Genomic DNA, 25,213 nt, shown 5'->3' with positions numbered 1-25,213 from the left:
CCTTTATTATTATTTGTTAATATATTTTTTCCAAAAAGGGGGAAGGGGGTTTTTTAGAAAGCTAGATGGTGTTTTGGATATTTCTTAAAGTTAGATACCTGAAATGCTAACATGTCGAAAGGACAATAATTAGGCAGGAAACAGACGCGGCGAGCGACTTTTCTACCGGGCGACGCCGCCAAGAAAATTACTGACCAACGATCAATCGCGTGGAAACAATTCAGTCCATCGCCGCTAATTTTAATTTTCTTCGCTTAGAATCCGTTCCATGAAAAGCAGTAAAAATTTTGGAAGGTGACGCCAAATCCACGGTTCCACAGAGCTAACCCAACCCCGGTCACTTCAACCAGAGTTGGGCGACGGCGACGGCAACGCGCCGAGCCTTTAAAAGGCCTCCGTGAGCGCTCATCTTCTTCCCATCCCCATTCCCTTCTTGATCCTCCTACTCATTTAATATTCAGCTTCTGGTAAACAGCTTGTGTTATGCTCTTTAGTTTAGGTACTTTGTTTTCTTTCTCTCTTTCTTTCTTTCTTTCTTCTTTATGTTCATGGTAACGTGAGTTCGTTGAGGAGGAGGAGGAAGCAGCGGCTTCATGAACGACTCAGAGAATTAATTAATCTAAAGAACAAATTTGTTTGGATAAAAATTCGATTTTTGTGTTTTCAGTGGGTTTGAGAATCGAGGAGGAGGAGGCTGATGGCGGAGAACGGCGAGTTCAGCTTTTCCAGCGGGCTGAAGAAAGCGGCGGCGGCGGCGTCGATCTCCAATGGACTGCCGAAGATCCAGACGCACGTGCGGGAGAAGCCAGAGAACGGGATCTGCCACGACGACAGCACGCCGCCGGTGAAGGCGAAGACCATCGACGAACTGCACTCCCTGCAGAAGAAGCGGTCGGCGCCGACCACCCCCATCAAGGACGGCGCGCAGCAGGGCAACGCTGCCTTCGCCACCATCTCCGAGGAGGAGCGCCAGAAGCTCCAGCTCCAATCCATCAGGTCAATATTTAATCTCCAAACGAACATCACGTCTCTTTATCAATAAAAAAAAAAGAGGAGGAAAAACATCCAGATTCCTTGCCGGATTCTGGTGGGCCACCGGCGGATCGATTTTTCTAAACCCAAAAGGAAACAATTTTGAGATCAGGAAGGTGGAATCCAATCTTTCTCCCGCGTTTCTTGTAATGAAATCGTGCTGTGCGCAGTGATTCGTTGGCGTCGCTGACGAGGGAGACAGGGCCGAAGGTGGTGAGGGGCGATCCGGCCAGGAAGCCGGAGGCATCCAAAGTCGCCGCCGAGCACCACCACTACTTGGCGCCGACCATCAGCGTCAGCGACAGCGCCCTCAAGTTCACCCATGTCCTCTACAACCTCTCCCCGGCCGGTATCTGCTCTCTTCCCCTCTTCATCACTCAAATCATCTGTGTAGATCTCAACAAGTCTCAATTAGACACTAACAAGAGTCATGAATTCCTTGTAGAACTGTATGAGCAAGCCATAAAACATGAAAACGGATCGTTCATAACATCGACCGGAGCCTTGGCCACCTTGTCCGGCGCGAAGACTGGCCGTTCTCCGAGGGACAAGCGCGTCGTCAAGGATGAAACTACTGCTGATGAGCTTTGGTGGGGAAAGTAAGTCCACACAACTAATTCATGATCCTTCCCTTCCTTTCATGTTTCCTTCTCAAAATGTACCTGCACTATTCACGCAGAGGCTCGCCCAACATTGAGATGGATGAGCACACCTTCCTGGTGAACAGAGAAAGGGCTGTCGATTACCTCAACTCTTTGGATAAGGTACACATGCACATCAAATGTTTGATGTAATTCCTCATATATCTTGAGATGCAATCTGAATGATATACAACATTTTATTTCCTGAAATTAGGTATTTGTGAATGACCAATTCCTCAACTGGGATCCTGAGCATCGGATCAAAGTTCGAATTGTTTCAGCAAGGGCCTATCATTCCCTGTTCATGCACAACATGTAAGTGAAAAATACTAATAAGAATGCTAAAGATGCTCTTCAATTCTACAGTGCTATATTTCTTGTGGACTTCGACAGTCATCCAGATAAGTCATCTTCGCGTTGGCTCTGTTGATCTCTAGTAGTGAATCATAGTTGTGTTAGTAGCAGGTTGGATCATACATATGCATGTATTAGTGCAGCTAGCTAACTAGCTCCTGTTTCTCTCCCTAATGCCAAGGGAAAACATGTAAACTAGAAGAAAAAAACTCTCTTGTGCATGAAATAATTGGATGGATCGCAGGTGCATCCGTCCTACGCCTGAAGAACTGGAGGATTTCGGTACTCCGGACTTCACAATTTACAATGCTGGGCAGTTTCCATGTAATCGATACACACACTACATGACTACCTCCACCAGCATTGATCTTAATCTTGATAGGAAAGAAATGGTCATCCTTGGCACACAGTATGCCGGGGAGATGAAGAAGGGTTTGTTCAGTGTGATGCACTATCTAATGCCTAAAAGAAACATTCTCTCCCTGCACTCTGGCAGCAATATGGGCAAAGATGGTGATGTTGCCCTCTTCTTTGGACTATCAGGTAAGTGTTGGTCGGACGAGATTCTGGCGCATCACCTGCCCATTGCATCGTTACTATATTGCCCTTTGCAACTTAACTAGAAACATTCCATGTATAAATGTGTAGAATCTTGTTATGCCGCAGTGTTTTCGCCATATGGCTTCTTTGTTCTAATGACTTTTGCTTTGTTGTTTTAGGCACAGGGAAAACTACTCTGTCTACAGACCATAACAGGCTTCTTATCGGCGATGATGAGCACTGCTGGAGTGAAAATGGTATTTCAAACATCGAAGGAGGTTGCTATGCAAAATGTATTGACCTATCAAAAGAGAAGGAACCTGACATTTGGAATGCCATCAAATTTGGAACTGGCAAGTGCCCTATCAAACTTGACATGCACTTTGAACTGGAATCATTCATTTTTTTCCCCCTAATGTTTGCAAATTTCTCGCAGTGTTGGAAAACATTGTGTTTGATGAACACACTAGGGAAGTAGATTACTCTGATAACTCTGTCACAGGTGATTAACTAGACAAAACAAACTTCTTGAACGAATTGGTATTGTATGAAAGGGAATCTGGTTCAATGGAATTGTTGATGTTTGCAGAGAACACTCGAGCTTCATATCCAATCGAGTACATTCCTAATGCGAAGATACCGTGTGTTGGTCCGCACCCAAAGAACGTCATCCTCTTGGCGTGTGATGCTTTCGGCGTGCTTCCACCAGTTAGCAAACTTACTTTACCACAGACAATGTATCACTTCATCAGCGGTTACACTGCTCTGGTGAATAGTCCATTGCTTTGCTACTCTTTAGTTGTTGCTTGATCAATATGTTCGAGGATGTTCACCAATCTTAAAAATAAAAATAGGTGGCTGGCACGGAGGAAGGTGTCAAGGAGCCTCAGGCGACGTTCTCTGCTTGCTTTGGGGCGGCGTTCATCATGCTTCACCCTACTAAATATGCAGCTATGCTGGCTGACAAAATGCAGAGGCATGGTGCCACAGGATGGCTTGTGAACACTGGTTGGTCTGGCGGAAGGTAAATTCTTACGATCATATGTTATGTTATAGCTAAAACCTTGTTTAGGAGAACAAACATAACCTTAGCAATTCACTTTGATCGTGCCGTTTCAGGTACGGTGTCGGAAAGCGCATTAAGCTGGGATACACAAGGAAGATTATCGATGCCATACACTCGGGAATCCTTCTGAATGCAAACTACAAAAAGACCGAAGTGTTTGGTTTGGAGATACCTACTGAAATTGAAGGTGTACCTTCTGAGATTTTGGATCCAATTAACACTGTAAGTACCAAACCAGTAGTAGCTCAAGATGCTGAACGACCATATGTTTGTGCCTTAACATTCTTCATCTGTTTCCTCTGGTTGTAGTGGGCAGAGAAGGAGGACTACCAGGCAACTTTGCTGAAGTTGGCCGGTCTTTTCAGGAAGAACTTTGAGGTGTTTGCCAACTATAAGATTGGTCAGGATGGCAAGCTGACTGAGGAGATCCTTGCTGCAGGGCCAAACTTCTAAGGCATGGTGAAAAAAGAACGAAGAATTAGAGAAATAAAGAGGTAGTTTGTGTGGAAGAGTTAAAGCTTAGATGACCTCAGTTAAGTAGTAGAACATACTTGTGGTAGTCAGTCCTGTGTTTTCTGTATGTTATCTTATCTCATGTTACTACAAGCCATCCAGAGCATAATGAAATATGATCTTAAGACTATTCGCTCGATTAAGTTGTAGTTGTTCGCCGAAGATCGACACATGTAGATTGCTGGATCAAACATGCATTTTTCTTTGTGTGATTGGAAGACCAAATGCCATCTTTGAGGAGTGTTGCACATATGCTAGGAAACAAAGAAACTTGTAAGTACAGAGAAGAAAAAGAAGAATAACTTCTTGTATTTTCGAACTGTAGATTTAGGAAGAAAACAAAGGCAGTAAGCATATATTGGCCCAGCTTCCTTTCCAATCTTGGTCCTTGAATTGAAGAATTGTTGTAAATTTTAGATCACGATATGTTTGTGAATGCCTGCAAAAAGATCGATAACCAAAGATTATTATTTATTGATCTTTCTGATTAATTCCTCCTCCGATCGGATTGTCGTCGTCGCCGCCGCCGCCGTCATGCAGCGGCTGCTCGACCGAGGTGCTCCTCCGCGAGCTCGCGCTCCCCTCGTGTCCGATCGGCGACCGTCACCGGAGGCCGATCGCGCCTCCTCTTAATCGAGTAATCGCCGTCGACGCCCCAATCCTCTTCAACAGGGATCTTGCAGGAGGTGGGGATCCGAATAACCTCAGGTCGCTGACCAGAGAGGCGATCCGCCGGACTCATCAGCGTCGATGAAGACTCTCGGAAAAGAAAGGGAGGGAATCTTGCAAAATCGCTGCGCCAGCAGAAAAAATCTCCAACCCTATTTTCAGAAAGAAAGGGAAGCGATGAAATGGCGCGAAGTCGGAGAGGAGGATAGATATTTATAGGGACTAAGTGGATGGAAGGAACGGACGTGATGATCAATGATGGACGGACGTGATGCAGTATCGTATTAACAAACGTTGGAGCGAAGTTGGTATTTTTTTTCTTTTATTAATTTTTTAAACTATAATTATTATTTCTTTTAAAGATACTTTCGAACGATTTTAAAAATATAAGAGAATGCTGTTTTATTTTTTTAATGGAAAATTATTTTAATAAAAACGAAAATTTCGGTAAGAAAATTATTTAATAAGTTAAATCAATTCAAATTTATTCGATTCATAGTAAAAATATTTTATAATCAATAACTCGAAATAATATTAACTCCAATGAAAATATAGCAGAATAAACTAAAAAACAATGTATTGGCAATAGGATATCAAGAAGCATCCGTTCGATTATCATCATCGACTTTCCGCCAATCTCAAAGCATCTGTTCTCGTGCTGCGTACCCGTATTGCCACCGCCGGGTGTTGTCTCGCCGCTTCTTGTACACGACAGCCGCCGCCGCCAGCAACGCCGCTCCAATGATCACCCCCAGCGCCGTCGCCGCTTTCTCCCCGGCGCTCATCCCTCCTACGCCTCCGCTCTCGCCGGCCTCTTCCCTCGCCTCGGAACGCATGTCCTGCTCCTCGACGCCGGCTGACGACGGTGTGGGAGCAAGGGAGGGCGGCGTCTCCGGCGTAGGAGCCGGTGGGGAGAGATGGTTCTGGGGGGACGGGGAGGGAGACGAGGAGAGATAGTCCGGCGGAGGAGCGGGAGGGGATAGGTAGGCACCGTCGGCGACCGAAAAGGGGGAGGGCGAGATCGACGGTGGGTTCGAGGAGAAGGAAAGGTCGACGGCGGCGAGGAGGGAGACGACGACGAGGAGAGAACGGAACTGTGGCGTTTCCATGAGAGAAGAAGTTGACCGAGCGAGAGATCCCAAGTACGCGCAGGGTCCGTCGTGCTCTGCTCTACTTGTAGACTCTGTTTCGTCGGAGTGTTATCACGTGCCATGCAGGTCGCTTGCATGCGAATGCAAAATGGACGGTGGAGAGAACATCACACTCGGATTTCAAGTTCCGTGTCTGTTGCCTGTATTGGACAGGATCCGGTGGGCCGAGCGGAGAAGGACGAACGGGAGCTTCGCTATGTTCACGCGATGGGCGGGGGAGCACGTGGAAGCGTAGCCTTTGGATCTTGTGCAAGGTGAAGGCGACGATATCGATAACTTTTTCGCATCAATTAATAAATTTATCTATTTCTTTATTTGAGATAGTCAACTTCTTCGATTTCCCAACAAGCAACTTTCTAAACTTCATTGAACAATGTAAATTTTAATTTTTTTTGTATTATTATTTATACGAGTTTGATGTTCTATATGACTCTCCCGCGCGTGATGTAGTATGTGTGTGTCGATCCACCGTCTATCACATGTAAGTAACGTCTGATCATCCAAATATAAAAATGTGTCATTAAAAGCACGATCTCTTATGGTTTTCACCCAACGGCTCCGACCCCGCCGCTTTCGATCGCCCTCGAGCCGCACCGTTCGGCCACCGCCGAAGTTGAAGAGCATGTGACTGAACTGTGTCATTTGGGGCACGATCGACGTGCCAAGCTCGTCAGCGCGTCGGCCGACGTCGGATTCCGGCCAGATTGTGGCACAAAATCGAGCTGAGAACATGTGGTCGAGCTGTTTGAGCGGCCGAACTGTGAGAAACACCGACTGAAGCGTCAATCGGGTCCGGTTCGGCGGCCGAGCGATGGCTGGACGGTGCAATGAGGGCGGCGGCAATGGTAATGGGTCGGCTAGGTTGCACACCGTTCGCACAAAATATGCCAATTCTCTTATTATTATGTATACAAAAATAAGATTCTCTTGTAAAGATATTCTACTGATCAAAGAATCATCCCAAACTATGTACAACTGAAATCATGTAAACTCCAAATTCTTATAGACATGCTACAAACTATGTACAACTGATCAATCTACAAACTCCATGAACACAAAGCAACAGATTCAAGAGCAATTTTCAGGAAGTTCACGTTTTAGGAGTAATGACTTATCGATATAAAAGTACATTCAAACAAGAAGATCAAATTTCTAATTGGTTCATAGAACAAAATGACTATTCCCTAGTTTTGAATCAACTGATTAGGGCCTTGTCTCAATCCTCCCAATTCATATGTAGAACCAGACTAGCCATTTCACAAATCCTTAAACTAGAAATCCTGTTTCTGAAATAGCAAAAGAAATCGAGATCAAGAAGGATAGAAGCCTGGAAAAGAAGAAGCATATATGATGGTAAGAGAAAGGGTTTCCTACCTCCACAGCAGAAGCAGCGAGAGAAGAGGAGGAGAAGCTCGCCGCAGAAGGCGCGCAGCCCAAAGATCTTGTTGTGCAAAGAAACGGACTCTTGTTCCGGCGGATCCTTGTAGGGATTGCTCCCGGCGACGATCGGATCGGAGGAGGACGATGCATGAGGGCGGCCGCGTTGCTGCTTCATGCGGTGGAGGTTTCGCTCCACCTTGTCGATGTAGGAGCGCTTGAAGGCGTCCCGGATCCGAAGAGATGGCCACAGATGCATCGCTCGCTTCCTTCGCCTCGCCCGCCTGCCCCCTTGAACACCGTCAAAACTCTCCTTCCTTCGCCGCCCTGTCTACTGGCTCACTGTCGTCAAATTAAGGCGGATCGACTATTTTGTTGAAGAGAAATGATATTTTAATAAAAAATTTAAAAGACATTCCATCGAATATTTTATTTTGAAAATATTTTTATTTTTAATATCGTTATCACAATTATCGTAATATCTATTAAAAAATAAATAAGTATTTACTAACCAAAACACGAAATTGAGAAGGTTGTCTTCTTCTATACAAAAAAGTCTTCTTCTATAAAAAAAAAAAAAAAATTAGAATCCGTCATGGACTTAAAATATTCTAGGATGTAAATCGAGAAATTGCAGTTGATCATAATGCAAGAGGCCCATTACCTGACTTCGTCAAGATTCGAACTTTTTTGTAAATACGCCGTAAATCTACTGTGTCGTAATCAATTCAGAATTTCGAGAGCGAAAAATTAGCTTTTTCTATCGTGCATTAATTCAATAGGCTCTAGAGTCTAGCCGTAGCTATAATCTCCACTAATCTTAGTGCGGAACAAACAAAAGAACCCCTACGACAATGACACCAAATCTACCCCTTCCGTTCTCCCACACGATTTCTTTTTTCGGCCGAAAGCGATCGGCTGACGCGGGCGGGTGGATCCGAAAGTCGCCGCTCGCATGCGCCCATCACCGCCGTACGCGACCGCCAAAGGCTTTCTCGCCGTACGATCATCACCCACGAGTTGTATTTTAAAAATGGTCGGTCGTCAGCACTCAACTAGTGGCCACTAATCTGCCACGTGGTGCGCTATAATTGGCTATGCGACCCGCTTAAATTAAGCAAGCCTGCCTGCCATTTGCGATTAAATAATTATTTTGTGAATTATAATTTTGGCGATTAAATACTTATTTTTTTGAATTAGAGGCGACTGTAGATTTTGGGGCGGCAAATAATTCAGGTAAAACTCCACACCGCCCTCTTCTCTTTCCTCGTCACATTCCTCTCATCTTTCTCGATCGGATTCGTATTTATATGATTCCACTTCTTCTTCCCACTTCGAACCATCGCCACTGATCATCTTCTGGATCTCTTCTTCTCTTCTCTTGGAGATAGTTACTAATGGGGAAGGACCCGGAGGCAGCTGCCGGAGACTACGGCGCCAAGGACTATACTGACCCTCCGCCGGAGCCCTTCATCGACGCCGAGGAGCTGGGGAAATGGTCACTGTACCGTGCCGTCATCGCCGAGTTCGTCGCCACCCTGCTGTTCCTGTATGTGACGGTCGCCACCGTCATCGGCTACAAGCACCAGTCGGACAGCAGAGTCAACGGCCCCGACGCCGCCTGCGGCGGCGTCGGCGTCCTCGGCATCGCGTGGGCCTTCGGCGGCATGATCTTCATCCTGGTCTACTGCACCGCTGGCATCTCCGGCGGCCACATCAATCCGGCGGTGACGTTTGGGCTTTTCCTGGCGCGGAAGGTGACCCTCGTCCGCGCGCTGCTCTACATGATCGCGCAGTGCCTGGGGGCCATATGCGGGGTGGGGCTCGTCAAGGGCTTCCAAAGCGCCTTCTTCGTCCTCCACGGCGGCGGCGCCAACGAGCTCAGCGGCGGCTATTCCAAGGGCACCGGCCTCGCCGCCGAGATCATCGGCACATTCGTCCTCGTCTACACCGTCTTCTCCGCCACCGACCCCAAGCGCAACGCCCGCGACTCTCACGTCCCGGTACAGTAGCAGAATCGAAGATCTTACACTGAATTCTAATGTGACTGTAAATTAACCATACATGCACGATTCAGGTTCTGGCTCCATTGCCGATTGGGTTTGCAGTTTTCATGGTGCATCTGGCCACAATTCCTGTCACCGGCACTGGAATCAATCCGGCAAGGAGCTTCGGAGCTGCTGTCATCTACAACAACGACAAGGCCTGGGATGACCAGGTAATTAATCAAGCCACAAACTGTAGCAATATAATTAATATTATCAAAACATTTATATATTATATATTATGATCTGATGAGTGATCCTGTTGGAGCAGTGGATCTTCTGGGTGGGGCCTTTCATCGGTGCTGCCATCGCAGCAGGCTACCACCAGTACATTCTGAGAGCAGGAGCTGTCAAGGCTCTGGGTTCCTTCCGGAGCGGTTGATGATCGATTAGGGCATCGTAATGAGAATAATGATCATGTCTGTGGCAACTGTAGATTAAACGGCCAGTGATCAGAGTGGTTGCTTAACTAGTGCCCTCCGTTCTCGTGTTGTTGTTGTTGTTGTTGATGATGACTGTATCTTATGCCTCAGGTGTATGTGTCTTTCTAGCATTGCCTAAGCTTTTTCTTAGCTTGGTAAATATTTTCTCATGTGGAGTTATCGATCTTAAGATGTGATCAGTTTGCGAACATGTTCATGCACTTCGTCAAACTCGTTTTAGTCCACTCAACCTGAATCCAATTCGATCGAGCTCAATCTAATTGACTTAAGTTCTACTAGCTAGCACTCGTTTTAGTCCACTCAATTACCAAAATTATATTTTTCTATAAAGTCCAAGTCCTATTGTTAAAATTATATTTTATGTTAATTATTTGATAAATTTATTAAGAGTCATTGATCATGTTAGTAGTACGTGTGTATTAGCACTTACTTTTATCGGTTGTGTTTGAATGATGTCTATTTGAATATGAAGTTCGAATATTCATTTATTTTCGATTTCGATAATTGAATTTGTGAATGTCTCATATGCATCTCGTCCTCTTTTTGGCTTCGTACTTAGTGTACCCAAACAAAACTAATTCATCTTAGACGCAGTGATAAATAAAGATAAGTGATCGATTTTCTCCTTCATCTTATCCTCTTTCCCTTGCCATCATTCGTATACATAATTCAATTCTCACTTTATCTTTTCCTACTTTTTCTTGTGAACTACGTAATTAATTTATTGCAATTTGTAATGATTGTCCTGCAAGTTATTAATATAATAATATAATAAAAAAGAATACGATAACTATGCACCCTTTTTTTCAAAGGACAACAAATTCACGTAAGAGAGAGAGAAGTATTTATTCAAAATTTGATAGATCCGCCACGTGGCGCCAGCGCCTACGTAACGAGATACCATATCCAGGAGTTGTTCCCGCCACAACGTACACGTGTTTCAAAATTTAAGAGCACCAATAAGTGGACGGGTACGGATAGATCGTCGTCAGAAAAGGAAACGATACGGTGCGCGCAGCTGGCGGATGAGGCTGGGCGACCCGAGCGGCACGTGAACTGGGACCCGCCCTTGCCGCGCTGATCTCTGCGCGACAAGTGTATTCCTCAAGCGGAGTGGCCACTCGTCCTCGTCACAGCTATGGGGGCCAGGCGTGGGTCCCTCCGCCGAACTTCGGCTACCCGACAAATACCGCGACGCCCGAAGCTTTTTCCTCGCGTCACGGTGATAATTAAGCGCGGCGGTGAATTACCGAGGATGCCCTCGTCTTCTTTTCTAATTTCCTCGTCACGTTTATTTCGAAAGTAAACGAAATGCGAAGAAAATTATTGTAAAAATCAATTTAATAATAATTTCTTTGTAGCTCACGAGGAAGTGGCATTTCTGTAGTTAAGGTTCGTGATATGGGCAAAATCGGAAAGCCGAAGGCGAGTCTTATCCGATCGCAAATCTCTATAAAGCCATACTCATCTGCACACGCGACACAGGACGATGGCGGCGACGAATCACCACCCGGCGACGGCCAACTTCGCGCGCCGACTCCTCTTCTCGGAGTCGGCTCCGCCGGTGTCTGACGGCTCGGACGAGTTCACCGAGTTCGACGTCTGGGGATCCTTTCCTTCTGGGTCGATCTCGCCGCGCCAGGCCGAGCTGCTCCGCGCCGGCAGGCCGACCCCCTCCGCCCGCGGCGACAGGGCAGGGGATCGCCGCGCGGCGGCGTCGTCGCTGCCGGTGAACATACCGGACTGGTCCAAGATACTCGGCAGCTGCGGCGGAAGTTACAGAAAAGAGGTAAGCAGCGTTTACTTCACGGCCGAATGCGATGTCGGCGAGGAGGAGGCAGAGATAGCGATCTCCGGAGAGCGGCGGATGGTTCCGCCGCACGAGCTGTTGGACCGGAACCGGGCCGCGTCGATGTCGGTGCACGAGGGATTCGGCCGGACGTTGAAGGGGCGAGATCTGAGCCGCGTTCGCGACGCCGTGTGGGAGATCACCGGCTTCCAAGACTGACGACGACAATCCCTAGTTTAATTTCTTCGGCGCTGATCTTCAATTCCGCCTTTATATCGTTTATTTTGGTTTTCCATTTTTGTTCTAATTATGTACTGAGAGATGAGTGCATTTCATTTTCCCCTCTTTTTTTTCTATTTTTTTTTTTTTATTAATGTCGATCGACTTTGGACATGAATCTGTAATGTCAACTTTATGAATTTGTTGTTGATCGATTTTTTTTTAATTATTATTAATGCTATTTTATTTCTATTTTGAGAAGGAAAAAAATTAAAGGAAAGAGACAGGAGGCTTCTTGCTTTTGTCCTTGTTCATGGCTGCCTTTTGTTTTTCTTCCTTCCGTTTCGTTTATGGGAACTTTATATCCTTTATGAAATTGGCCTTGAAATGTTTATATTATACTCCTCTTAATCTTTTTTTTTTTTTAAAATAAAATTGTAAAAAAGTTATATATTTTATAATATATAAAGAATAAATGTATTATTAATTGAATACTATTTTTTAAATATATTTTGAAATAATTTTTTGAGAAATAATTGTAACTAAATGGTAGTACTAGTAAGTGGCTTTTGAATCTGTAAACTCTTTTCGACGTTATTTTGATACCTCAGCTAAGGTAAGGTTCATTTTAAGGATTTTACGAATGATTTTTAATTTACATATTGATTACAAAATATTTGATCCAAAATTTGAAATTGAAATGTATTTGAAAGTTTAAAATTAATTTTATTTTCACTTGATTTTCCAATATAATTTGTAAACAAACTATTCAAAAATTCCTAAATCAAATAACAATTTTGTGGCCTAAATAGATTTAGAAGAATTAATAAAAAATTTAGAGGAAAGAAAAAAAAACTAAATTCAAACCAAACCATTAAACTAAATGGGCCTAATCAGGCTTCCACAGTCAGATGCGTTAATGGATCCAAACCTCTAACCCAATAACCCCAAATACTAAAGCCCGATTGGATTTGAATTCGAATACAAAACACATGAACCCACAATCTTATTGGATTCAAAAACCACATCGTAATCCAATACCCCAACTTGAAAACCCAATAAGAGCCCTAACTCCCACATAAAGGTCTTTCGTATATATAAGTTTTATTTTGGCATAATTTGTATGCAAATCTTAATGTACCAATTTATATGTTCATGTCTAAGATCATCGTGAGATGAGCCATTAGACAACTATCAGACGAAATGGAGGAAAGCCTGTGAATCTAAAGAGAAAAAGAGATCTAAAATGGAGGTTAGGGGTGTTCTGACTTGATCACTTTGACACTCAAATTAAATCTTTGATTGAAAATTTTAAAAGAGGAACAGTAGTCGAGCTTCTGAAATATGGGGATAAGGGTATGCACATATCTTAATCCGCGAAAGAGAACTCTTTTTATATGGTGTAATAGGGGTGGGATGTCACGCCTGTGATAGAGAAAATGTCTCATCGTCCATGTTTTGTATTGTAAAAGGTCTTGTTGTATTAATCACAAATCATGATACAATGTCATTTCATGTACCATATGTCCCTCACGTGCTATATCAGTCTATGTGTTGCTCATGTTGTTATTGAGTAGGCTAAAGTGGTTAAGTCAGTGTGTTCGGCATGCTTAGTAGAGGGGCGTTGGGTGAGGGAGCTGGGCCAATTGGAGAGTCAGGGAGGATTGATGATGAGTCATCATTCAAGGAAAATCTATGAGTCGGGAGGCCCTACTCGAGCGGCAAGTTGTGTCAATCCCTTTAATCGACGAGTTCTTTTATTCTAGTAGTTTCCATAATACTATACTTCTTATATAAAGTTATGGTATAAAACATCTACTTGTTGAAGTAGAAATAGAAATAAGATATAGTAAAAACTAGTGGACATCAAAAGATTATATGGAAAATCTCTAAATAAATTGAAGTAAAAAATGTAAATTATAAAAGAATTTCACTTACGGTTAAGTTTGGCTTGGGCTTGAATTTGGATTATTTCAAACTCTCAATTTAAATTTGTTTAGTTATTTAAAAATTTTATAATTTAAATTTATTTGATTAGTTAGTGTACTAATAGTTCACGATCTTTGTTCATGAACATTAACAAATAGAACACATATATATTCAAGTTTATTCATTACAAAATGTGTAAGATCCACAAATAATGGGTGGATAGTAGGATTCCACCAATAATGAATGTCAATGTTAAAGTTAATATGAGTGCGTGTTAAAACAAGAAAAATATTATTTTAAAATATATATATATATATATATATATATATATATATTAATGTTGAAATTAATATTGATGTTTTTATGAATGTTTGATTTATTTATTGTCCTAAGTACATTTTCAATGTAATAATTTTTGTGAGGTTCGTAAAATCAATAAGTAGAATAAAAAAAACTAAATATTTTGAACCATTGTGAATATGAGATTTAAAAATTTTAACTTTTTTTCTTTTGAAACTAATAGATAATGGATTAGTAATGAATCAATAATGGTCTGAGATGAGATGAGCAGGAAGATTTTTTTTACCATAGATAGTAATACATATGATTTGATATGACGTATTAGAAATTATAAAAATATTCATTTAGAAATATTAAAAGATGTCCTAAATAAAACCAGTGTACTTCGACCTGCGAATGTATTTGACGGCCATGCATCCATGCATTACATCAGCTGCATGCATGCATGCTCGTCTGCTAGACCATCGACGACATGCATACGTACGTACGTAGACGGCCCCGCAGATATAGCATCCGCAACGCGTCGTTAATCGGGCGTTAATAGCAGACGTGGAGGAGCGAAGGAAGGACATGTAAGAGTGAGGGAGGAGTGAGAGAGGAGTGAGGTATTGAACACGTTCAGAGTTCTGAACGCGTTAATAGGTGGAACCGTGTTTTTTATTTTTATTTTTTTAATGTTAACACGTTCGTAGAGGCTGCATAGTGTGAGTGGTGGTCGACCATCATATGGTGATCGACCACGTGGTCAACCATTAACAGCGCGTAAGCAAAACTTACAGAATCAGTCACGCATGCAGCGAATGCAGTGACAGCAAATTTAAGATTTAATCGGTTCAAAGAATTCATTAAAAAGAAAAACTAAAAAAAAAAGTGAAGTGAATATATAGATTCGAAGAGTATATATATATATACACACACACACGAATGAATACGGTCATACTGATACAATCTTATATTATCTTTTGGTATATCATTCAAAGAGACTTGGGGACGGCAGGCAGGCAGGTAGTTCAACCATTAACTTTGGATCCATCGATCTCTTCCGTTCTTACTTCTGTTTCAGCTGTCGGATGGGACCTGAAGATCGAGCTAGCTAGCTAGCTACCTAGCTCTTCTTAATTCACCATATATTAATCACACATCGATCGATGGATTTATTTATTAATTTATTTATTTTAATTTGTAGGAATGAATTTAATTTATTACATGTCCCTGCCAGAATTTTAAAGTATTAATTGTTAATTGCGTGTACAAACGTCAATGTGCTGTTTGAAAAGAAGGAAAAATAGTAAATAAATGCATAATATTTTTCAAATGGAGGAAAATAACTTGAAGTTGCTGATGATCGAACGTGACATTAATATATAATTGATGCTCTGGCTATTTATAAGGGTGAGGATATATTATATTATTTAATTATAGGTGAATATATATCGATCATTATCGAATTGATTATTTTACTCTAAATTATTTGTTGCATAATATACACTTATAGTTTAAAATATTTATTTATTATGCTTATGTTATTTATAAATGCCAAATCGATATATATATATATATATATATATATATATATATACATATATATTATTAGATAATAATACATATATATTATTCTCCTTCTAATTATGATCTTGATATATCATCCTTTCGAGAGTCATCTAAATGATGGAATGGGTTCAAATTTTTTAGACGACGAGAAGAAGTAAAGGCCTTGTTAATAACTTTAGTACTCTTTAGTATCATAGGAAAAAATTTTCTATGTAAAATCTCTAGACATCTTATTTTGTTAGACTTAATCGATATCTTATACTGTTTAAGATTGTCGTCGGATCAAGTAATAAAATTGCAGAATAAAATACAAAATTCATTTATCTTTTCTTTTTTAAAAGGTGAAATTTGCCACCCTAATGATCTTACACGGTCGATGCCACAACTATCTGTGAGGAGGTAAATCGAGAAGATTACAGTTAATTACGACGGAGGAGAGTATTATAAACATTGTCCTCCTTTCTGCAATTCTACTCCGCCGTAACCAACTCAGCTATGTCATGAGAGCAAAAGTTCACTTATCGTTATACGTCGAGATGACTTGACATTTTGAACTCACCTTGTCAAATCAGAAAGGATGAGTTGTTTATAATGATTGAGCTGTTTGAGAAAGTTGAGCTGCTGAGTACTTGAGTAAGAATTTTAAAATTGAAATCGAATTGAATTGTTTAATATTTTTTTAATAAACTAAATAAAATTTAAAATAATTATATTAAAATTTTAAATTATATTTAATCAAACTCTCACCCACCCGTCTATGAATTTAGTGGAATTCGTACATTAAATTTATACGCCTCACATGTAAGCGTGTACACACAACATCCATTCAATTTAAATTAATTTTTATGTCATAAAACTTCAATTCGATATTAAACTCTAATACTTATTCGATTTACATCCATTTTTCGATACATCTTTTTGTCAACCAAAGGGATCCGTTGTTTCAACAAAAAAGAGAGAAAACTTCTCCCTTACTCATCCAATATTTATTCCATTAATTAAACAATCATGTTTTTTTTTATTCCCTCATTCTTCTTCCCAAAGAATAATCAATTCAACCTTTCTTTTTCAAAGCAAAGTTAATTACTCACTTTAAATTGAATTAATTAAGGATATAAAAAAAAGACAAATTGCATCATGATCACGTGCACACAGAAAGCCAATTATGCGATGGATCTTTTGTAGGTTCTAAATAAATAAATAAATAATTCATCTCCCATCTCGCGTCAATTCGACGAAGACATTTGATCATCTCTTGTCTAATCGAGTCCATGGTTCACGTGCACTGTTCGTCTGTTGTAGAATTAGGGAGATGACGATAAGTTTGGAGTCTGGTCGAATCTGGTCGGGTCGGGTCAGGTCAAGAAGACACTCACATGATTTGACATAGCGGTCCAACATCTCCAGTCGGCTTGGCCGTGTCTACGTTTACTTTACCCTAATTTCAATATCAAACAGGACAAGTTCAAAGACCCAATATGTTTTCGGCCTAAATTAACCTAAGTTAAATATAATTAGGTAGACAAGATTCCCCATTCGTGCGAGATTAGGTAGACAAGCTATTTTCTTTAGGGAACTAGGTTAGATCTCCATTATCTCCCGTAGTTTGGTTGATCGAGAGGAGAGGACTGATCTAAAATTATGGTAATTGTTAACTTATCGCTAGCGAGGACGTAGGAGCTAGCAATAAGCTCCAAAGCTTCAAGAATAGGTGGTCAAGTAGTTGGAGCAATAAGCAAGTAAACATCAACCCCACACCAACAATGACGATCGAGCATATGATTTTTTTTTGATCAAAAATTCAAAAGAGTACTTTTAATTATCAATATCGTCAAAAAAGGACTCTACTCTTAATTTTATATCTGAAATATTTTTTAATACTTCACCAAATCTATGTCACTTTACAGTAATTTTAGTCAAAGCTACGTTTGTCACGACTTTAATCAAAATCAGTGGAGCATTAAGAACTATTTTGGATATTAAATTATGAGCCAAATTTTTCTTTGCTTTTATTTTGATTTATAAAAATATTGGTGATCTTATTGCATAAAGCACACGCTATAATTATGGCATTTATAAATATTTTTTTAATTGCGATCAAAATTGCTGAGAGGAAATTAAGAAAATAGATTATCAAGTTGGCCACGGCCCACAGATTATACAACTTTAATTTTTTTATTTAAAAAAATTAAAAAAAACAAAACAAAACAAAACCATGAAAGTAACAAGAGACATTGTCTCATGCGTTTTGGACGTTTGTTCTTCCTGTTCTATCAACAATGAAATAATTGAAGAAAAGTTACGACATAAACATCCCAAAAGTTACAAAAATTATTTTAATAATAATTAATTAAAAAAAGCTAAATTTCCTTTTTTTTTTCTCTCTCGATTTAATAATGAAAAATCCAGTGAGGCCACGACAGTCGATGTGCGGGAGCAGCGGAATTGTGGATCTCCGAGTCCTGCGGATCCGCGAGCGATTGGCCGTATGCCCGTCGACCGTAGCGTCGCTACAGTCAGATTCCACACGCGTCGCTCAGGAGGACCCCTTGCAAGATGATTGGTGCGGCGAAGGGAACAGTGGATCCCCCAACATACTTCCACTGCCAAGCCACTTCTACAGAGTCCATGACAGCGACGTGACGTCAATAATAATTATCTTCCGCTTCCGCTGTTTTCTCTACCTAAATTTTTAATCCTTTTTTGGACTATGCATTTTTTATAATTTCCCCCCGAGAGTTTTCTTTTATCTCACGGACGCCATCGTTGCGCGGATTTGTTTGGGTTTTGAAGGGGGTAAAGTGTATTTAATGATCAGGGAGGGTTTGTTTAGGAAATAGTCATCGTAGTTCGCAGAGCTCTTTTTAATTGGAGAGCAATCTTAATTTCGTGATCTGAGAGAGATAATTAACAGTGGCGTGTGAGAGCCTTTGGCGAGCGCCCTGCGTGTGATCACCGCCGAGTGCGAGGGCGATGGCGATGCCGACTGCGTTCGAGATGGGGAAGGGCGGATCCTAGTCTGGGGAGGAGGCGAGAAGGGCGAAGCTGACGCCTTTCGCACCGTTGTCTGTGGATCCTGGAGCGGGTGGGAATGCATTTGGTGGGGTTTTGGTGATAGATTTGCAGTCCGTGTTTCTACGATTGGATCCGTCGGGGAACAGATGGTGCTGCTTTTTCTCTCTTGAAATTTGAGATTTTTTTTTCTTTTGATTTGTTTTTTGTGCCTGGGTAGAAGAAGAAGAGTTTGATGCTGAAGGTACGGGTTTTGTAGGGTTCGGGAGTGTAGTATCTGGGTGTTTGAATTGAGCTGCTGCGATTTCGTTTTCTGGTTGCGTCTCTCTGTCTCGTTCTCTTCATTGCTCGATCGCAGCAGTTCTGTGCACAAAAAAGGTTAGAAAGTTATTTTTTTTATTGATTCTGTCAAAATCTACGTTTAGGTTACTTTTATCTTGTTGATTGTTTGGTCTTTTTGTTGATTACTGATTTTTTTTCTTCTTTTCTTTTACGTATCAAAAACACACTTTTGTTGCCTTTTTTTTACTTTGAGCTTTTAGCTCGTTGGCTAATCTTTTCCTCTGATTCTTTGTCTTTAACAGTGCACAGGACAGAAGTTCGATTGGATCTTTAGGTTAGAATCTTCAGAACAATCCCTATCCCCCCTACTGACCAACTATTTAATCTGTAAATTGCTTCTGAAGCCAGCAGTTTTTTCATCTCTCGTTTTTTTTTCATTTTGCTATTAGAGTTGGTGACTAGCTCGGATTCCCATGATCACATTTGACAATTTGTTCCAAGGATCGCCCATGAAGCAAACAGACAAGTGCCTGGACTCCCATCTATGGCATGCCTGTGCTGGCGGAATGGTTCAGATGCCAGTGGTGAACGCCAAGGTCTACTATTTTCCTCAGGGTCACGCAGAGCACGCCCAGGAGCTTCCCGACTTTGGAACCTCCCTGCAGATCCCACCTCTTATACCTTGCCGTGTGACTGCTGTGAAATTCATGGCCGATTCAGACACTGACGAGGTATTTGCTAAGATCTGCATGGTTCCTCTGAGACCCAACGAATCAGATTATACTGAAGATGATGGTTTGGGTCTTAGTATCAATGGTGTTGACTCACAAGAAAAACCTTTTGCTAAAACGCTAACTCAATCAGATGCGAATAATGGTGGTGGCTTCTCTGTTCCTCGCTATTGTGCTGAGACAGTCTTCCCGCGGTTGGACTATTCGGCTGACCCTCCTGTGCAAACTGTGTTTGCAAAGGATGTGCACGGTGTGGTTTGGAAATTTAGGCACATATACAGGGGCACACCTCGCAGGCATCTGCTCACTACTGGATGGAGTACCTTTGTCAACCAGAAGAAATTAGTTGCAGGGGATTCAATTGTGTTCTGGAAAACGGAGAAAGGAGATCTTTGTGTGGGAATACGCCGAGCTAAAAGAGGTGGGATTGGTGGAGGTGCAGAGATCCATTCTGGATGGAATCCACCAAATGGGTGTTCGGCGTCCAACTATGGAGGTTTCTCTGTCTTTCTGAGGGAGGAGGAAGGTAACTTATTGAGGGGAAATGTAAATGGTGCGGGTTTGAGGGTGAGTGGAAGGGTGAGAACAGATTCTGTAACTGAGGCAGCAAGTCTCGCAGCTAGTGGACAGCCGTTTGAGGTTGTGTACTACCCCAGAGCAAGTACACCAGAGTTTTGTGTGAAAGCTGCATCAGTGAAAGCAGCAATGAGGATCCAGTGGTGTCCTGGTATGAGATTTAAGATGGCCTTTGAAACTGAGGATTCTTCGAGGATTAGTTGGTTCATGGGAACTATATCTTCTGTTCAGATTGTAGATCCCATACGATGGCCTAATTCTCCTTGGAGACTTCTGCAGGTAACCTCTTTATGCAACAAGTATGAACCTTTTGCAAGCATAGTTATAAGTTTGTTTTTTGGTGCTTTGATATGATTGTTGAACTTTTCATCTCATGTTACCGCATTTTCATTGTTTCCATGCTTGACAGTAATTTGTTTTGGGTCTTTACCCTTATGTGACGACAATATTAGTAGCCTCATTATGTTGTGGAATTCTTTTTCTATGAGATGCATTATATTGTACACTATTATCTATTGAGATTGTCAGAGGTTTATTTTTCTCTATTTTATTTATTGTGTTTTTTTTATCAGTGTTATCCCAATGATCTCATAGTTACTTATCCCCTTGATGTGTAGTAGACACTGGACAGTCAGGTTAATGCTTATAACATCAAAATCAAGAAATTATGATACTTTAATATCAACTTGGTGAGACAATTAAATTTCTAGTTCCAGAACATGTATCTTAATTATTTATCTTGCCTTGACATATAGCATTATCAAAAAAGATCTTTACTTTTTAAAACTTGTTTATTTGTGAATCTTTGTGTTGGAATGTAATCTTCAATCAAGGACACTAGGGTTTCATGAACTCATGCAGATGCATAATTGCTATTCTAGATTGGAGAAAACTAAAGGAAAGCTCAAAAGTAAAATAATAATTCATTTTCCATGCATTCTAGATTTATCCCTCCTAAAGTTGAGATGTGCTGGTATCTTAGTAACTAATATTAAGCTTTGCTAAATTTTCATTGTGTATCGTACATCATTGAAAATAGTTTTTCTTCACTTCATCTTGTTGTTTCTGGATAGAGAATTATTACATTATCTTTGCAGATTTTGTGTTACCCTGCCACTCTGATCCAAGTGTTTTTCTAATTCTGAGTATTTGAATTGACTTGTCTGATAATTTGCATCTTCTCCATGCTTTCTATTGTCTTCTTGACTTCAATTGCCTCTGCCATCTTTCTTAGATGCTTACCACGATTTACACTGTCTTGCAGGTGACATGGGATGAACCAGATTTGTTACAAAATGTAAACCGTGTGAATCCATGGTTGGTCGAACTGGTCTCAAGTATCCCTCCCATCCATCCGGCATCTTTCTCTCCTCCAAGGAAAAGACTCCGCATTCCCCAACATCCCGATTTTCCTCTAGAAAGCCAACTTCCAACACCAGTGTTCCTCGGGAACTCTGTTGCTCACAGCACAAAACCTTTGTGCTATTTCCCAGATAGTACTCCTGCAGGCATACAGGGAGCCAGGCATGCCCAATTTGGTATATCTTTATCAGATCTCCACCTTAACAAACTGCAGACAGGTCTATTCCATGCTGGCTTTCACCACCTTGATCGCACCACTTCACTCCCTAGAATATCTACTGGATTCCTTGTTGATACTCCAGTCACTGATAACAATATATCTTGTTTGCTAACGATTGGAAGTAATACCAAGAGCACGAAAAGCTCCTTGAACACTAAACCTCCACAACTAGTGCTTTTTGGGAAGCCAATACTGACTAAGGAGCAGATATCTCTGAGCAACTCAGGAGAAAATGTGTCCCCTGGGGCCACCATAAACAGTTCTGGCTGCAATATGGAGAAAACAATAAATACATCAGATAGTGATGGTTGTGCTAACAATAAGAATGTGGCTCCTGTCGTTTCATCGTATGGTGGATTCCACTTGTGCAGGGACCGTCATGTGTCAGAGCTTGGCCTGGAAACTGGGCATTGCAAGGTTTTCATTGAGTCGGACGATGTCGGTCGTACCCTTGATCTATCCATGTTTGGTTCTTATGAAGAACTATATGGAAGGCTAGCTGATATGTTTGGGATTGAAAAATCTGAGATGATGAGCCATGTGATCTACAAGGATGCTGCTGGTGTTGTTAAACACACAGGAGACGAACCTTTCGGGTTAGAGCCATGAACTTAGTCCCAACCTGAACAACGTTTCAGGATGCTTTGTGTCTCTCTTGGAAATATCTTTCAATTGCTTCTTTCTTTACTAGTTTTATGTTTTATATCTATTGTTGATATTTTCCCTTAACTGATTGTTAATTCTATTTGAACATTTTCTAAGTTAAACTTTTCAGGCTTTTTCTTATTATTCTTCTATGCATATTGTTATTTTCATAATTGATACTATTTCAGTATAGTGATCACTTAACATGGTTAGACCTTGGCTTAAAGATTAATGCTTATTATTGATTTTAATAAACTTTTTCTACTTAGCTCACCTCTCCTAATTCTCCACTTTGAATGTGTAGTGCCATTTGCTCCATTACTGTCATAGATCTGACAATCTTTCATGTTACATTCTTGTTAATTTGTCATTACGATCTTCCTAATTTGTCCCAATGTGTGTTACTTTTTATCCGCTTGTATGTGACAAACTATGCTTGTTTCCTGGGATTATGCGCATGTGTTTCCGATAAGCTGGTTTTATGCTCATCTTCTTATCATTTTATTGCAGTGACTTCATGAAAGCAGCAAGAAGGCTCACAATATTGACAGATTCAGGCAGTAATAACATCGGAAGGTAGGGAAGTTCATGCCAACAGTACATGTTTACTTTTCGTATGTTGAATCTTTTTCTATGTCTTTCCTTTTATTTCAGTAAACTTAAGTGTAATGAAGGCTTTTCATTTCAATTCCATAATGAGAAATCTATCACATTTGCTCCAAAACATGATACTTCATGGTAATTTTCATAATGCATTTGTCATTGAAACCAGGCCACTCTAGATTTTTTACCTTTTAGTATAATGAATGCTCGAAACACATTCGATTTGAATGCTAATGACATCAGGGCTGTTACAAAAACTACACACTTAACCAAAACTAAGTTGCCAAATGATTCAGTGGAAAGTAAAATTAGTTTATGGACAAGTTTTTGTATCTGATTCATTGAAATTTTCCATTTTGCTTGTTTCTTTCAGATTGGTAGTACCTGGACCACTCAATGCCAATGTGCAGTGCTGCAGTTGATTCACAGAAACCTTCTAGGAGCTGGACAAATTAGATGCTGTCGTCGAATCTTCGCCCGTACGAATAGACTTCTAGTCGGAAACCTTCTTCTCCTCTACTCTGTTGTATTTTCTAAACCACGACTGTTTCCAGGATGCTCTTTGCTCATGTGACAATTCCGTAGCTTGAATATCTGCACCTCAAGGTGCTTTAGTTGCACACTATTGTTCTCATATTACTGCTACTGGCATCTTTGTGGTTGACTTTCATGTGGTTGACTTTTCTGTACACCTGACAATAACTCGAATGATTTTAGCAGGGACAAGTTGAAGTGTTTTGAATCAACCCCCCTACTTGAATTGTTCTCTGAAAATGTCCTTGTTGTTCCATCATTATTATCATTTTACCTACATGTTTTTAAGAGTGTTGTTGAAGTCTCTTGCTGTTTCTGGAAACCCGGTCGGGAGGATTTAAATAATGGCGGCGCACGTGAGGGCCAGATCTGGCACCGGGTAACGTTGGCGCCGTCTTGTGTGGCCCGTCCTCGGTATCGGGCAATCGAGATCGACGTAGTATTTTATAGATCATCTCACTCCTATAAATGCTACTGTTGTTGGACGATGAAATTTTTCATGATTTATTTTTTTGAAATTTTTCATAAAAACTATGAGTCCTTCTTATAGGGACTATTAAGATGATGATTTCGCTTTTATTATCAATAAATGATGTATTAAGAAATCATAAATAATAAATAAATATGTAAATACGATTCGTGTTGTTTATTATTAGTTTACCGTCAAATTGCAATTAAAAAAACGATGACACGTGTATGCGTTGGCTAGAAGTATTTAAGTCTTGCTTTCTTGATTGGAAGAAAAATGGTAAAATTCTCCAATCACATGGTCCTTATGAATCTTTCACATTCTTAGGATAACCAATGATGTCATCTGTTTGTAATTATTTGATAATTTTAGGAAAAAAACAATCCAAAGGTTGTTTGTTTGTTTATTATTATTATTATATAAAATTAAAAAGATGTTCTATTTCTAAATCTCCCCTAATTGCTCCTTTTTATCCTACAAGTTCCTAAAGCTCCAAAAAATATAATACAAATAATTTAATAAGTATTTAAATTAGGACTGTCAGCTTAGCTCATAATTTCTACAATACGAGAATACCTTTCTGATGATGATGAAACATATTTTTACCGTACTTGATGATTTTATAATTTTAAAAACAGATATTTATATAGGACCTCCAAATTACAAGGCAAAACGTGTCTGATAAGCATGTTCCAGTGTTGGGTCAACTCATCTGGTCAAACGTGATGATGTGCCAATGCTGCCTTGCTTTCAGGGCCTTAATTTAATTATGGAAATTTGGACCGTGAACAGGCGAAGACAGGCAACACAAGTGGGTGCGTGCCGTTTAAAGATCCAAGGAGCGGTTCGGGCTCTGTTCCCCGTCGACCGGGTCCGGTTCGGCCCGTGAAATCTGCCATATCTTCCTCCTTGCCGACTCTTCGGGAACTGGGATTCATAAAGCACCGCCAGTCAATTTCATGGACGGCTGTGCCGAACCGGTCACCGGTTCGGCAGGTCTGAGATTTGGGCCGGCATCTCAAGATGGTGTTTGACGGTCGGAGTTGACTAACGTGGCACGAGCAGCTACCTACTTTCTAAGTTTGGTTTAAGTAAATTCTAATGGTGTTGGGATGGATCCATGATTAGTACATTCATTACGATTTTTTAATGAAAGAGTG

At 40.9% G+C, this 25,213-nt stretch overlaps 5 protein-coding genes across 5 annotated transcripts; 4 read left to right on the top strand and 1 right to left on the bottom strand.

The window, feature by feature from the left end:
- The first annotated feature begins 423 nt into the window (after positions 1-423).
- Positions 424-4,202, top strand: LOC141840207 (phosphoenolpyruvate carboxykinase (ATP) 1-like). Its single transcript, XM_074728126.1, has 13 exons — positions 424-499; positions 668-996; positions 1,203-1,381; positions 1,478-1,631; positions 1,712-1,796; positions 1,888-1,988; positions 2,272-2,570; positions 2,747-2,920; positions 3,004-3,069; positions 3,157-3,335; positions 3,422-3,591; positions 3,687-3,855; positions 3,943-4,202. Exons 2-13 carry the CDS (start codon positions 698-700, stop codon positions 4,084-4,086), a joined length of 2,019 nt encoding a protein of 672 aa, XP_074584227.1. The 5' UTR covers positions 424-499; positions 668-697; the 3' UTR covers positions 4,087-4,202.
- A 2,859-nt stretch (positions 4,203-7,061) lies between these two features.
- On the bottom strand, positions 7,062-7,695 carry LOC141836893 (uncharacterized). The gene is made up of 2 exons (XM_074724359.1): positions 7,341-7,695; positions 7,062-7,252 (listed from the first exon to the last, which is right to left on the bottom strand). The coding sequence occupies exons 1-2, from the start codon at positions 7,600-7,602 to the stop codon at positions 7,233-7,235; spliced, it is 282 nt and encodes a 93-aa protein (XP_074580460.1). The 5' UTR covers positions 7,603-7,695; the 3' UTR covers positions 7,062-7,232.
- Positions 7,696-8,670: 975 nt separating this feature from the next.
- On the top strand, positions 8,671-10,014 carry LOC141838993 (aquaporin PIP2-5). The gene is made up of 3 exons (XM_074726631.1): positions 8,671-9,346; positions 9,421-9,561; positions 9,660-10,014. The coding sequence occupies exons 1-3, from the start codon at positions 8,741-8,743 to the stop codon at positions 9,768-9,770; spliced, it is 858 nt and encodes a 285-aa protein (XP_074582732.1). The 5' UTR covers positions 8,671-8,740; the 3' UTR covers positions 9,771-10,014.
- A 1,306-nt stretch (positions 10,015-11,320) lies between these two features.
- LOC141840932 (protein S40-4-like) lies at positions 11,321-12,068 on the top strand. Its single transcript, XM_074729034.1, has one exon. The coding sequence runs from the start codon at positions 11,321-11,323 to the stop codon at positions 11,837-11,839; it is 519 nt and encodes a 172-aa protein (XP_074585135.1). The 3' UTR covers positions 11,840-12,068.
- Positions 12,069-18,547: 6,479 nt separating this feature from the next.
- LOC141839866 (auxin response factor 18-like) lies at positions 18,548-23,767 on the top strand. Its single transcript, XM_074727714.1, has 7 exons — positions 18,548-18,783; positions 18,891-19,009; positions 19,216-19,247; positions 19,363-20,499; positions 21,485-22,398; positions 22,958-23,023; positions 23,424-23,767. Exons 4-7 carry the CDS (start codon positions 19,387-19,389, stop codon positions 23,470-23,472), a joined length of 2,142 nt encoding a protein of 713 aa, XP_074583815.1. The 5' UTR covers positions 18,548-18,783; positions 18,891-19,009; positions 19,216-19,247; positions 19,363-19,386; the 3' UTR covers positions 23,473-23,767.
- Positions 23,768-25,213: the final 1,446 nt, after the last annotated feature.

Source organism: Curcuma longa, chromosome 11 (assembly GCF_044706935.1).
Source record: "Curcuma longa cultivar G26 ecotype Majalengka, Jawa Barat chromosome 11, ITB_CL_G26_1.1, whole genome shotgun sequence".
Classification (NCBI taxonomy): domain Eukaryota; kingdom Viridiplantae; phylum Streptophyta; class Magnoliopsida; order Zingiberales; family Zingiberaceae; genus Curcuma; species Curcuma longa.
The sequence above is the reverse complement of the archived record's forward strand: the minus strand, read 5'-3'. Positions and strand labels throughout refer to the sequence as shown.

Coding starts and splice junctions, on each gene's coding strand:
- LOC141840207 (XM_074728126.1), top strand. CDS start 698: ATGGCGGAGAACGGCGAGTTCAGCTTTTCCAGCGGGCTGAAGAAAGCG. Junction 1,632..1,711: donor GATGAGCTTTGGTGGGGAAA/GTAAGTCCACAC, acceptor CTATTCACGCAG/AGGCTCGCCCAACATTGAGA. Junction 3,070..3,156: donor CTCTGATAACTCTGTCACAG/GTGATTAACTAG, acceptor TGATGTTTGCAG/AGAACACTCGAGCTTCATAT.
- LOC141840932 (XM_074729034.1), top strand. CDS start 11,321: ATGGCGGCGACGAATCACCACCCGGCGACGGCCAACTTCGCGCGCCGA.
- LOC141836893 (XM_074724359.1), bottom strand. CDS start 7,602: ATGCATCTGTGGCCATCTCTTCGGATCCGGGACGCCTTCAAGCGCTCC. Junction 7,253..7,340: donor TCGCTGCTTCTGCTGTGGAG/GTAGGAAACCCT, acceptor TTGCTATTTCAG/AAACAGGATTTCTAGTTTAA.
- LOC141838993 (XM_074726631.1), top strand. CDS start 8,741: ATGGGGAAGGACCCGGAGGCAGCTGCCGGAGACTACGGCGCCAAGGAC. Junction 9,347..9,420: donor CCCGCGACTCTCACGTCCCG/GTACAGTAGCAG, acceptor TGCACGATTCAG/GTTCTGGCTCCATTGCCGAT. Junction 9,562..9,659: donor ACAAGGCCTGGGATGACCAG/GTAATTAATCAA, acceptor CTGTTGGAGCAG/TGGATCTTCTGGGTGGGGCC.
- LOC141839866 (XM_074727714.1), top strand. CDS start 19,387: ATGATCACATTTGACAATTTGTTCCAAGGATCGCCCATGAAGCAAACA. Junction 22,399..22,957: donor ACAGGAGACGAACCTTTCGG/GTTAGAGCCATG, acceptor ATTTTATTGCAG/TGACTTCATGAAAGCAGCAA. Junction 23,024..23,423: donor GGCAGTAATAACATCGGAAG/GTAGGGAAGTTC, acceptor TGTTTCTTTCAG/ATTGGTAGTACCTGGACCAC.